General features: G+C 40.3%; 1 protein-coding gene across 1 annotated transcript; it reads left to right on the forward strand.

Annotated features, from left to right (window-relative positions):
* The first annotated feature begins 8,204 nt into the window (after positions 1-8,204).
* LOC147619568 (cysteine protease XCP1-like) lies at positions 8,205-10,680 on the forward strand. Its single transcript, XM_086773573.1, has 4 exons — positions 8,205-8,937; positions 9,820-10,070; positions 10,167-10,301; positions 10,408-10,680. The coding sequence occupies exons 1-4, from the start codon at positions 8,448-8,450 to the stop codon at positions 10,633-10,635; spliced, it is 1,104 nt and encodes a 367-aa protein (XP_086629699.1). The 5' UTR covers positions 8,205-8,447; the 3' UTR covers positions 10,636-10,680.
* The last annotated feature ends 4,004 nt before the right edge of the window (positions 10,681-14,684 follow it).

Genomic DNA, 14,684 nt, shown 5'->3' on the forward strand with positions numbered 1-14,684 from the left:
ACTTTAGTGTCCAATTACAGAACTAGTGTTAAATTGTATCCCCAAATAATGATGCAAATGCCCCAAATCTGACATCTTAAAAAAGGCATTCAAATGAGCCTTAAAATTAGCAATATGACTCCCATTTGGTCCTATGAGCAGCATGTCATCGACATAGAGAGCAATGATTAGATGTACATCATCCACACATTTAACATACAAAGTGCTTTCTGTTGGACTATTTTGAAAACCATGTGTAGTCAACTATGCATGTATCTCTTCATACCAAGCTCGTCAAGCTTGCTTTAAACCATACAAAGTCTTTTTCAACCTGCACACTTTGTTTTCCTGCCCTCTTTGAACAAAACCATGAGGCTACCATACATACACCTCCTCATGCAAATCTCCATTCAAGACATTAGGAACTCAATGGAGTCTTTTTGGGCCCTTTAATTTGCCATAAGGTTATGGAAACGTTTAACTTTTTGACAAATAGGAGCCCGCCATGTAAGCAAAAACCAATGGTTTGTAAGAGAGGTGTAAGAGTGGTCAAAGGGTGCACTTTTTCTCCCAAAAAGGGGAGGGGGCAATTTTACAATTTTCGGACCTCCATAACTTCTACATACAAGCTCCGATTTGAGCGGAGATTACAGATCCGTGATCTACGCATCAAGAGCTTTCCATAGATATGTTACATGATATGGTTTTATCCGCTAGATTTTAAATTTCATTTTCCCCCCAAAATTCAAATTCGAATAAAGTAGCCGTTTTGAAGCTTCAAATTAGAAAACGTTTCTTCTTAAGAGAAAAGGTTTGACTCCCTTAAACTGCCAAATAAAAGGGCCCAAGAAGACTCCATTGAGTTCCTAATGACGTAATCTTTATGTCCAAATGATGTACATTCCAACCATTATGAGCTGCCAATGCACAAATGCTACGAATGGTAGTCATAGGACAAGTGGGAGCAAAGGTCTCGTCAAAATCAATGCCCTTTTCTTGAGCATAACCCTTTGCAAAACAAGTCTAGCCTTATAGTGATCAACACTGCCATCTGGCTTTCGTTTCAACTTAAAAACCCACCTACACTGCCATCTGGCTTTCGTTTCAACTTAAAAACCCACCTACATCCAATGACCTTTTTACCAATAAGCAAATCACACAGACCATGTACCATTCTTCATTATAGCATCATATTCACTTTGCATTGTAGCCAACCAATTTTTTGATTTTTGTGTCTCATCAAATGAAAGAGGTTCTTCCTCTTCACACATACGAGACACAGCCAAAGTATAACAATCTGATGCATAAGAGGCATGTTGAAAACCTGAACAAGTACGACTAGAAATAGGTGCATCAATTTTACTATCATGCAAGGTTTGCACCAGCCATTTAGGCATACCTCTAGCCTCTGCTCATTTTCAGCCCTATCCTCATAAATTACATCCTGTAAATCTGCATCAGAAATAGGCTGATCTCTATGATGTCGTTTGAAATCTGCATAGGCTGAATATTTGCCTCATTAGGACTTACATTTGAATTCCCACCTATAAACAGAGGCAACAACGTATCAAATACAATCCCGTGAGCTCACACCTGTCTCTTTGGTACATGATAACAAAGGCTGCACAGCATCTTCCACAAAAACAACATCTCGACTAATCAAGATACGCTTTTACTACAGATGATACAGTTTGTAACCCTTGCTCTCAATACTGTAACCAACAAAAATGTATTTGATAGCCTTATCATCCAATTTTCTACATTGTTGCACAGGTACTAAAGCATAGGCCAAGCAACCAAAGACACGCAAGTGACCAATAGAAGGCTTCATACCATGCCAAGCTTTGTATGGAGTAACAGACTACAAGGCCTTAGTGGGACACTTGTTGAGTACATATGCAGAGCACACATGACAGCCTCAAGCCAAAATGCATGTGGCAAAGCTTGGCTCTTGACCGTACATCGTGCCATCTCCATAAGTGACCTGCTTTTTCTCACAACAACACCATTTTGCTGAGGGGTATACGGCACTATACATTGGTGTTTTGTCCCACGACTAGCTAGAAATGCATCAAACTCTTTAGACATGTACTCCCCCCCCAGATCAAAACGAAGGGTGCCCACAGTACAATTGGATACATTTTCAACCATAAGCAAAAAATGTTTGAAGCACAAAAACACTTCGAACTTTGCCTTCAGTGGATATACCCATGCATGCCTTAAGTAATCATCAATGAAAGTCACGAAGTACAAGTGTTTACCAAATGACGGAGTTTGCATAGGCCCACATACATCACTATGTACAAGTTGCAATTTGCGAGTGGCCCGCACAGAACCATCCTTTGGAAATGCAAAACTCTGCATTTTGCCCAAAATACAACTTTCACAAACATGTTTCAATGGTGCCTCAAGAGGGGGCAATGAAGCAACCATATCAAATTTCTGCAAACGCGACAAACTAACAAAGTTCAGATGACCAAAACGAGCATGCCATAGTTTTGCATCTGAAACTGCCTTTGCTGAATCTTCCACACACTTGTCACCAATGAAAATACGACTTGATTACCGTTTCAGATCCAGAAAGAAGTCACGAGAAGGAGTCCTGTGCCTGGAAGCACCATGACTACAAGTCTAAGTCTAGCAAGTGCAGAGACAGACAATAGATTCTTCTTTATCCCTGGCACATACAAAGCATCTGTGTGAAAGCGCTACCATTTGCAGCGCAGTAAGCATAATTTTACCAACTCCCTTCATTGGGTAAGAAGCATTATTGGCACATGTGATAGTATTCCCATTAGGGATAGCCTCAAGATAAGTGAACATATCACAATGCGAGGTAATGTGCTTTGTAGCACCACTGTCAAAATACCATACATCAGAGTCAATAGAAACTACCAAACATGCATTATGTACAGATGGGTTATACTAGCAATACACGCTAAACGCCCATTCTGTATCCTGCACAACATTTGCAAAATTTGCATTTGTAGAAGCATTCGCTATTGTGGCTGCATTTGACTGTCTCTTCTTTGCCTCTTTAGCCTTTAGCTTAGGGTAATTCTTAATGACATGATCAGTTGCCTTACAATAGTTGCACCTGATCTTTTTCTTACCTTTATCAAGAGCCTTCTTAGACCTATTGTTGCTACCTGTGGAAGGAGAAGAATTTGCAAACCTACTAATAGGAGAAGAAACAGTGGAAGGGGTTGCCTTACCACTTCTTCTCTGTTGGGCAGCAACAAATGCCTGATCAACTACATACTGCCTAGCCCTATTTTTCCTGGACTGCACTTCTTGCAAGAGCTTGTTGACTAAAGTATCATACTTGACAACATCAAGTTTGTCCTCTCAGTAACAAGTCTCCATGTGGAAGCAAAAGTTTAATATGACTTAGGTAAAGCATCAAGAAAAGTCTGCACAAGAGAATGATCAGGAATAATCTCACCTGCAAAAATCAACTGTTCCTTGAGATCTTTAATCTCAGCAAGAAAAACATTCATGTCATCATCTTCCTGCATAATCTTCGATTCTAGCTCTTTACACAGGTAAGAGATTTTTACCTCGTTTATTACGACCTGGATACAAACCAGCTAGAATATCCCAAGCTTGTTTTGTTGTTTTAGCTGAACGAGTACGTGGAGTGATGTTACGTTTGACAGAAAGTGCAATCAAGGCATGAGTCGCACATCTTTACCATCCCAACGAGCTTGTTTAGAAGTGGGTAAAACAGCAGCAACAATAGAGCTGCTAGAATCTACAACATCCTCAATAGATCCTACATCCACAGAACCTAGACGTACATCCATACCCTGCATAATGTTCCACAATCCTTTTGCAACCAAAACATACTGCATCATGTATGCCCAAAGTGGATAGTTGCTATCTCCGTCCAATTTGTCATCAGCAAACAACATGCGAAATACATCATTGCTTTTATCAGCCATGGCCACTGACTAAAACTGATGCAAAAGCTACCTGTAATGAAGCAAAGACTGAACAAAAAATAACTCGTGCTATGTAGCACGGTCCATAATAGAATACGTATGCCTGTTTTGCAAAAAACTACACTGTCGAAATTTTTGCACAAAATGATGAAAACACCTATATAGAACTTGTAATGCAAAAACGGAGCTCGAATTGATCTCAGATGCAATTTCTGAGAACGTTGTCCTATGGGCTTATCTGCAAAGTACAGGGACCTGCAAGCGCTCGTAAAAGCTCACCTCAATCAGAGAATGTGCGTCGGAGGGTGCTAGCGGCATAGCCCTGAGAGCCGATGCCTGCTCTGATACCAATTGTTGGAATTAGGATTGCAGGAAAGCACACAAAGCTTGGAGAAGAAGAAGTAAGAATACACAAGGATTAGTTAGCCTAGAAAAAATGGGCGTATATACAAGAGGGGGGAAAAAACCTCCTAAAGAGGGAAAAAGTGCCCCAACGGTCCTAAGTGTGTTCACACACATCACTGCCTATATATATGGCAACACTTCTCTCTAACCATATTGCATCATATAGTTTGTACTAATATTAAAAAAAAGAATGAAATTTAGTATAGAGCATATATACATGAGACAAAGATGGAAAATGTACTTACTTCAATGTCACATCCTCCTGCATACTTGTGTTCTTCTCTCCATTTTGTGAGGCCATCAATACTGCCATACGAAGCCATTCTATATTGATCATATTTGGTAGAGTTTCCAAGTTGGGCGAGAATGGCAAGCATCTATTCTATCTTCTAAAAGCTCTTCTCTCATCCTTTTGTCTATTGATTGCATCCTTGTATCTCCCAATCCACTTCTCCATGATGGGACTATTTAGAATGCAAGAATGTATTCACCTTGTGGCATAATTCTTCATCCAGCCTTTGTTGCCTTTCTTTTCCTTGTGGCACATTAGTGATTAGTCAGTCATTCTCCTCAACGCTCCATAATCGTGGCATGGAAAGATCTATGCAAGATAGATGTTTTGAGATATACATAAGAGAATCTTGCATCAACCATCCCTCTCCCATGCTTGCTTCTAGCCTTTATCATTTTCTCATAAATTCCTTTAAGGTTTTCATGAACCTTTTAAGGAAAAACATCCATCAAGCTTGAACAACACCATAAAGTGCCACTTCATCAACCAAATGCACCACAAGATGCAATTGGCTAGTGAGAGTTGTTCTAGGAAAGTTATCCTTCATCATACACATGGCCTCAAACAATAGCATTGATAGGAGCCATCTCAATGGATATAGGATATATCTCCTTTAAGAATATGTACCTACATACATAGCAATCGTGTGTACTATTTACAAATACATAACTTTTGAGCACATGGGAATACCAAATATGCAATATAACTTAGCTAGTGAATTGAAGAAAAGATTCATACCTCACAAAGCTTCCCATTTTATAAATAGCCTCTCTTACCTTCTTTTCTCCACAACCAACTATAGCAATTGGAAGAATAAACTATTCATAGAAAAAATGGAAGTTAGTATATGAGGCTACAAATTATGTACCATAAGTGAATATTTATATACATGTAATACCTTGTGTCAATCATGTGTCTTGAGGCCATATAATTGTACATCTCCTTTCTTTTTGGAATTTGTGAAGGCACCCTTCAATGAATGAATTACTCCCGTTGGCGTATGAAAAGAGGCAATCACATTTTTTACCTTATTGTACTCCTTCTTGGTTAATACCCATGGTGCCTTTGGTAGGACCATGTTACCACTCTCACTTTCAATTGGTCATGCACTTTGAAGGCCTCCAATGTTTTGTAAGTCATCCCTTACCCTTTGTATCTCTTTTACCAATTAAATGGTCCCAAATATTTGTTGCCACATTCTTGAAGATATACATGGGATCTAAGAGATGATTGATCTTCATGTCACACCAATATGGAAGTCAAAACAAGATTGAGTGTCTAGACATCCCATCGGCGGGTGGTGGATTGGGGGTGCTTCTCCATGCCTCAAACCAATATCTACCTCTCATCACAAGTGGTGAGACATCACGTGGCACATACATAGGATCTGAAGGAGGTACAGATTAATGATGTTTTTCATACACCACATTCTTAAGTGTAGAGGGTCTTTCTGAAACAAGTGATGGTGCACAAATCAGGCATGCATGATGTTCGAAGGTTGCCAAACCTATTTTAAAATTGCGACGATTGAGACATAGAGATATAAACTTTAAGTTTAAATGTTAAAGCTTAAAGTTATCCGGTTCAAGTATGTACCTGAGCACTTCGAGAACACCCATGATAGTCATGCATCATCTAAAGAAAAACTCATTTCACCTCTGCTTCATGCTTATTTATTGGCCTCATGAAGATCATACGTTTGGATATGCTCAATTGTTATACGATGTTGTCGTGTATATTTTCCTTTGCATCGATCACACAAACAACGAGACATTTCTCTCAACCATGTCTCAAAACCAACTTTCGGCCCCTTGATGATCACTGTCAAACATCTGAAACCTGGCCAAAACTGATCTAGGGTTAATACAAACCACTTGAGCTATCCAAAACTTATGACATAAAATTGTCGAGGATTTCGTTACTGGGTAGCTACTACAACAGTGTTATTTCACTGCTCAACAATGAAAAACTGTTGCTTAGTAGTAAAATATTACTTCCCAACAACGAAGTTAGCTACAGGGCAGCGACCTGGAAACTGGAACTCTCGCCTAAATCATCACTAATCAGGGATTGGAGGGTTTGAGAGGGTAAGAGGGGTGCGAGAGGGTGAGACGGGAGATGAGAGTTTGATATGGTGAGAGTGGAGGGTTTGAGGGTGAGAGGGGTGTGAGAGGGTGAGAGGGGTGTGAGACGGTGAGAGGGGGTGAGAGTGGAGGGTTGAGAGGGGGTGAGAGTGGAGGGTTGAGAGGGGGTGAGAGTGGAGGATTGAGGGCAAGAGGGGTGTAACAGGGTCAGAGGGCAGTGGAGGGTGAGAGGGGTATGAGAGGTAGCGAGAATTTAATAGTGCCTGCTACTACGGTGGAAGAAGGCGCCACATGCTGCATCCGAAGAGGATTATATCTTTATACAACCTTTATACATTTGTGTATGTGCGTGCACACACAACACTTACACATGTGCTAATAGTATATATTTCTTTGTGTACACACACACACACATCTATCAATGTGTGCGTGTGTGTGTGTGAGAGAGAGAGAGAGAGAGAGACAGAGAGAGAGGGGGGGAGGAAGTGGGGGGATAAATGTGTGTGTGTGAGAGAGAAATACTTAGAGAGAGAGAGAATGGGAAGGGGGTGGGGGAAAATGTGTGTGTGTGTGTGTGTGTGTGAGAGAGAGAGAGAGAGAGAGAGAGAGAGGGAGGGGGAGAGCGAGACAGAGAGGGGGGGGGAAGGCAGGTGGGTGGAATGTGTGTGTGTGTGTTTTTCAGAGAGAGAGAGAAAGAGAGAGAGGTGGGAGGGAAGTGGGGGGGTAAACATGTGTGTATGTGAGAGAGAGAGAGAGAGAGAGGGAGGGAGGGAGGGAGAGGCCCATTTACGTGGCACTGCTACGTGACCTTCCTGTGTGCAGGCCACACTCATGGCAGTGCCAATTCCACATGTGTTTCCCAAGTTTGGGCATTATACGTGGCCAACACACATATCCAACACATGATGGGAGGCACCAGATGTGTTGCATGTGTAACACACACATGCATGTTGCGTATGCAACACACATGGTTCCTCCCACGTGTGTTTCATGCACAACACATGTCACAATGCCATGTGCGTTACATTCACAACACATGTGGCACTCTTGATGGAGGGAGGGAATCATTTTTGGAATCTACTTGTCCAATTCCAAAAAAGCGCTCGTTAGAAAATGCTAACCCGACTCTAAAAAAGCATTCTCTAGAAAATGCTCACTAAAAAAAATTCCCCTTAGCATAGCAAGTGCCTTCTTTTAAGAGATACAATAGTTTTCTTTCCACTATTTAGTATCAAGGGTGCTAAAACCACACGTATTCTTTTAAGACATACCACATATTTGAGAAAGAAACAAGCGTCATGTATTTGAATTATTGACTTGTATTTGAGCTTTTTATGTTTTATACACTCCACTTTATTTATGGGTATGACATATATATATTCATACACACAATTTGATGTTCTTTAGCGTGTGGTATTTTACTGGAAATTCAAAATCTATCTTATGTTCTCACATCTAGATTTTGGAGGCTTGTTGCCGACTCACGACTCAGAAAACAATTGAGAGGAACAGACAACAACGTACTGCTTGCGAGTCGGCAAATTAGTTTTTGCGGGCTTTGGGAGCTGGGAATATCTCGAGGCGCAATCGGGTTCTCCGTCCGCGAGGCGCTTCAAAAGGCGGGCGTTCGGGCTGGCCATTGCACAGTGCACACCACCCACTACCTTATGCCTACCATTGTATACACAAGTTTTTAGGGCACAATCATCCTAGCATTCTTTCGACTCTGCTCTTGACGTCGCCATGGCATCTTGCAATAATATAGTGCTGGCTCTACTTGCAATGCTTTCAATATCGACACTAATGGTCAATGCAACAAGGCCCGCCGGCCTTGAGGGCTTCCAATCTAGTGGGCAGCTAGAGTTAGACGACAGCGTCGCTCCCATGCTCTTCGACGATTGGGTTGCAAGGTTTGGCAAGAGCTACGAGGGCCTTGCACACAAGCAATCTCGCTACGAGATCTTCAAGGCTAACTTGCAATACATAACCGCGCGTAACAAAGACCAGTCCTCCTTCACATTGGGTCTAAACCAATTTGCAGACCTGACCCTCGAGGAGTTCTCCGCACAGCAACTGATGCATCTCCCTAGTCCACCACCGCCACGAAGTCTTAAGGCCCACTCCGACGGCTCTGGTGACGAATCCGCATGTGACACGTCGTCCCTGCCCACCAGATTGGATTGGCGGGAAAAAGGAGCCGTCACTGACGTCAAAAATCAAGGGGATTATTGTGGTAAGGCAACTTGTGTCATGATGTGGATGTGGATCCTTTGGCTTGGCTACTACTTTATAACATTCATACGAGATGTCCCGAGGTCAAAAAGCCGCAAAGTAGTGTCGAGATGTTATGTAGAGACCCCGACTGTTGTAGAGCATGTGGTCCATTAGCTTGGCTATGACTTCAAAAAACTTTATCTCATCCCTCATGTACAAGCATAGTAGGATCTTTTGTTGAGAGATCCGAGGTCCAAGTCTGGGAATGGTGTCATCATGTGGATCAGATGTAGTTCGCTATCTTAGCTTTGACTTTTAAACACTCATCTCATCTCTCATATTAGTATAGTAGGGTTCAAGTCATGGAATGTGGTGTCATCATAGTCACTTTGCTAGCTTGATCCACATGTAGTGTGCTAGCCTAGATATGACTTTAAAACACTCATCTCATCTTTCACATCTAGTACTATACCCAGATCTTATGTTTAGGTTGCAAGTGTGGGTATGGTGTCATCATAAATAGAGTAGATGTGTGACCTTTGGTTTAGAGTCGCAAGTGTGGGGATAGTGTCATTATAAATACAGCATATGTGTGGTCAGCTATTCACACACTCCTCTCATCTCCTCTCGCTCTCCTTCCCTCGCTCTCTCTCACTCACACAATCTAGATGGACAAATTTAGAGTTAAAGTATTGAATGGTGGTAGGACATACAAGTACACATTCTCTCCCTCTCCCCCCTCGCTCTCTCTCACTCACACAATCTACTAGGTAGACAAAATTTGAATTTAAGTATACAATGGTGGTAGGACATACAAGTACACATGAGGATGTCAACTTTCCATTTCCATGTCACCAACCCAATGGTTTATCATCAAAACAACCTTTCGATTGTTACGTAGGAAGCTGTTGGGCTTTCGCTGCTGTAGCGGCGATGGAGGGTGCTTATGCCATCAAAATTGGGAATCTAACGAGCCTTTCGGCGCAAGAGCTGGTTAGCTGTGTGAAAGACAACTGGGGTTGTGATGGAGGGTTCCCCGAGTATGCATTCTCTTGGGTGGTCCAAAATGGAGGCATCAATGCGGACGCAGTTTACCCCTACACGATTACAAATCAGACCGAAGCACCAACGTGCATGGAGAATGAACTAGCGGTTAGAAGTTCACACACGTCTAGTCATTCATAGCTTCACCATTCATGCATGTAAGCATAAGAGACATCATTCACCTTTGTATACGTTTTTTCTTAGGGAGTTGTTGCTACCATCACCACCTATGAAGATCTGCCTCGTAATGATGAGGAAGCATTGCTATGCTCGGTGGCCCAACAACCTGTGGTAGTCTATATCAACGGACATGCACACGATTTCTATCTCTACAATGGGGTAAAGGATGATCTCACTTCCCTTTCTGTTAACAATTATTGTAATCCATGTGTTTTCTCCCCCTTGTATTTACCCTTACCTTGCAATCCATGCGTTTTTTCTACAGGGTATATTTGGTGTTGAGGCCGATTGTCCAGGGAGCGAAGTTAGTGACCTCACTCACACTGCAGTGATTGTGGGCTGGGACTCCCAAGATGGCAATGATTTTTGGATTTTGAAGAACTCTTGGGGAACACAGTGGGGAATAGATGGTTACATGCATATTGCTAGAAACACAAATATTCCACATGGCATATGCGGCATCAACTCCATTCCATCGTATGCTATCGTGTAGGCATTCTCATGCCTTAAATATGCAAGAGATAGACAATTTGGATTTTCGCCAATTATAGAAAGCTATATTCTTTTACTTAGTGTGAGCTCAGGGATCTTATGCTTTCATTCATCATTGCATTTAGGATTTGGTAATAGAAACAAAGAGAATGTAGAGAGCATAAATTCCTAATTGCTTAACTCATCTTTTTGAATATAAAATGCAACAAGTCTTGACTACTCAAGTGTTTTTTAAAACAATACACTTCCCCATAAAATTAGAATATTTATCTGAGCCATATCTTAAAATCTAGCTAAGGGCATCAAAGTACAACAAGTCATTTTTTCGAATATGAAGAGCACCAAGTCTTAATAACTCAAGTCCTGCTTTTGAATGTGCAGAAGAACAAGTCCTAATGGCTCAATATGATGTCCATGGGTTGGTAGGAGGGTTGAGTCAAAAAGCATATATTATCCCAAAAATTTTGTATAGAGTTAAATATTTATCTAAGGCATATTTTAAAATGTCGGCATGGGCTTCAAAGCACATTATAGACCTTCGCTCATCATTCTTGAGCTTTCATTAAGCTACAAGGATTGTGCTTTAAATGGGGCATATATCTATTGAACTATATAGGAAAAATCATGTTGTTTCAAAGATTTGTGTTTCAGAATATTTTTCTATATATTTCATAGATTTTTGTTAAATGACAATTTGATTTTAATTAATTTGTTTGCGAGCCTAACATGTGGATTGAAAGTAAGGGGTTGATAAATGTTATCTCCTTCTCTGATTGTAAACACATATTATGGGCATTGCAAAGCATGTCTTTGATAAATGTGTTGAGTCGCTTCAATATATGAAGGAGTGAAAAAAGGTCAGTGAGTCCATGTTCACATGAAATGGATCTATATCTAACACCCTAAGTGGCAAGATGGAGTCGAAGAGAAGTGTCATCCCTTGATAGAGGAGTGAACATAGGTCAATGAGTCCACATTCACAATTAATGAATCTATATTAGAAGTTTTAAGTCCCTTCATAGAGGAGTGAACTTAGTTCCATGAGTCCGTGTTCACATGTAATGAATCTATATCTAATACCCTACATTTCAAGATGGAGTTAAACAAGTGTGATCCCCTTCATATATAGAATTTAAAAATAAACTGCAAGGGATCTACCTGGGAGAGAGAGAGAGTTAGAGAGAGACCTACTTCTTTCCACCAACTTGAGAGAGAGAGAGAGAGAGGCCAAAAGACCTTACTTGTCTAAACAAAACTGACCAAATCTTTATTAGTAAATGAGATATAATGACCTTAAACATTCAATTTAAAAAAGGCATAATGAAGTGTTATATATAGAAGTAAAGTAAAGGTTGATTTAATTATTTTGAGTGAAATATGAAAAAAGCATGTTAACAATAGTGCAACAATTTCAGGCCCACGTAACACCTTTAATAGTGCATATGCTTCCTTTCTTAAATGTTGTTTGTGGTGTTGTATCCAACTAGATATTGAATGACACTTATAGAATCACAAAGTTTGATGAGTAGCACCATGTATAATAATTTAAAAAATATTATAACAATTTGATGCATAGCCTCAACTCTTCATGGAAGGTACAAAGTGTGTATATAGAATCTAGGGCTACTTGTATGATAGGCTGTTAGTGGCCACCCCACTTTGAGTCCAATTGCATGGAACAAACCATATCATCCACCCTACTTTGAGTCCACTTGCATGGAACAAACCATATCATCCAACTAGGGTATTAAAAGGATAATAATAAAGAAAAAAAATAGCTTCAATTATGGTAAAACCTTGAGATGCATTTAACGTGTGTGTACAAACCTCATAACCTAAGAAGGGTTTATCATGGGAAGATCTTCCTCTACCCTTAGTGCAGTTTAAAATAGGTTTATCAACTCCTACTTACATGTAGCCTGCTTGGCATAATGCCAAACCTCTGTAGACACTCTTTCAACCCTGTAGCCACATATTATCGATCCCTCTTTCCAAATGAAGCTTTATCTTACTATTACACAAAGTGGCTTCTCCTTGGAAAGGAACCTTATGACAAAATAGACCTAGCTCATACTCACAAGGTAAGGGGGGAGTATTGGTTTCCGACAACTCTACTCAATGTACATATGTAGGTGAACTACTTCTTTCATCCAAAGCTAAGTTGATGAAGATGACACTCTAGAAGATCTCTTGCAAAAGAGATGGTGAAGATTTCCACAAAGTTGTTAATTGTTTAACACTAGTTTGGTAATAGGAGCGAAAAGTATCTGTGGACATATTGATGCTCTCTTTACTGACCAACTTTGTGGAATTATTTAAACACTTGTATATTGAAAATCAAAGGTTTCCTTTTATCATATCATCACATACATAATGAAGGAAAATTGGGATTTTTTGGGATCACATTGGTTCTATTTAGGCTTTTCAATTTCATAAGACCTCATAGGCCAAATTACAATTGTAATGCAGAACTGTTTGGATTATATTTGGATCAAAGGCTTTAATTAGCTAGTTTCTCATTACTTTTAAAGTTTTTGGATATACATTACTTCAAAAACATATATATGGTGTAATACAATCAATATTAGGCTCAAAAATCAATTAGAACTCCAAAATTTAGGTTTCAATGAAAACTCTATGGTATTTAGGTGTCTCAAAAAAATTAACTTTGAGGAATTTTATATCTTATCACACAATTATAGTCTAGCACCAAATCTTACACATATGTTCTGTAGAATGTTATTATACTTTATTGGTGCATTTTATGAGAGCTAATCACATATACATCTATCCTTTTAGGCTTTTGTTTTAGACAAAAGTTTGCAAATGACGAGATGGCCTCTACACTCCAAGCATCTCCTTGAGTCACTAAGGGCCACTAGGGGAAGGGATTCCCTAGCAACTAAGGAGAAGGGGGAACCACGTAGGCAAATCATGATGGGCTAGGACACCTACACAATGATGTGATTATTCACAATGAGAACAAGTGAGAAATAAGATGGACATCAACCCAAATGGCATCAACTCTAAACATAACTCAAAACTCTGCCAAGAAAGAAGAATATGCTTAGGGACACCTGACACTCATGAAGAGGAGAGGAGTGATCTTATTTAAAAGAGTCCTTATATCATGGGGAATAGGATGGAGAGAGTGAGGGTGAGAGTGCATGGAATAATAAAAACATCGGTGCTAAGTGCAAGACTTTCATGGTACCCTTACTTACATTCTACCAAATCATTAGATTAGTACATAGTTGATACAATAGGCAAATAAGGACTCTTATTTTTTTCCCAAGTTAAGTATTTCCACACCTTCTCTCTCTAGAGAAATGGGCTCATGGTGAATTTTTTGCATATAAAATCAAAAGTTGGCAGATATTGCACATTTGGAATCTACTCAATTGAGACCTTTCCAATGATACATGGCATGAACTTCTCGAATAATCAAAACTTCCCATCGGAAAAGTCTCAATGAGTAGATTCCAAATGTGCAATCTCCCACCAACTTTTGATTTGATTTGAGAAATTTTGACCATGAGCCCATTTCTCTAGAGAGAGGAGGTAATGTGTGGAAATGCTTAAGGGGTAAAAATGAGATTCCATATTTCGCCTAATGGAAGCTCCATAATGTGAAAAGTGTCAAGAGTAGTGGGTACTCGGGTATGCTACGGATGGTATTGACTAAGAGGGATATGATTTGGTGTTGAGATGGGGTGGCATTGGGAGTGGGATTTAGTGCTTAAGGACTACTTTGGGGTGAGCCTATGGGGAGGGGGTTTTGTTTAGATTATGGGATATATGGGGTGTGATTGTGTGGTTTTGAGGGGAAAGAGAGATGGGGTGGCATTGAGAGTGGCTTTTGGTGCTTAAGGACTACTTTGGGGTGAGCCTCTAGGGAGGGGGTTTTGTTCAGAGTATGGGATATATGGGGTATGCTTGTGTGTTTATGATGGGAAAGAGATGGGGTATTTATAGCTCCATGAAGTCATGGGTTAGGACATGGATTTCTCTCCTAACCATGGTTGGGGGGAGGCATGGAGGGGGCCATAG

Source organism: Cibotium barometz, chromosome 33 (assembly GCF_041138505.1).
Source record: "Cibotium barometz isolate CiBa-2024 chromosome 33, ASM4113850v1, whole genome shotgun sequence".
In the NCBI taxonomy this organism is placed as follows: Eukaryota; Viridiplantae; Streptophyta; class Polypodiopsida; order Cyatheales; family Cibotiaceae; genus Cibotium; species Cibotium barometz.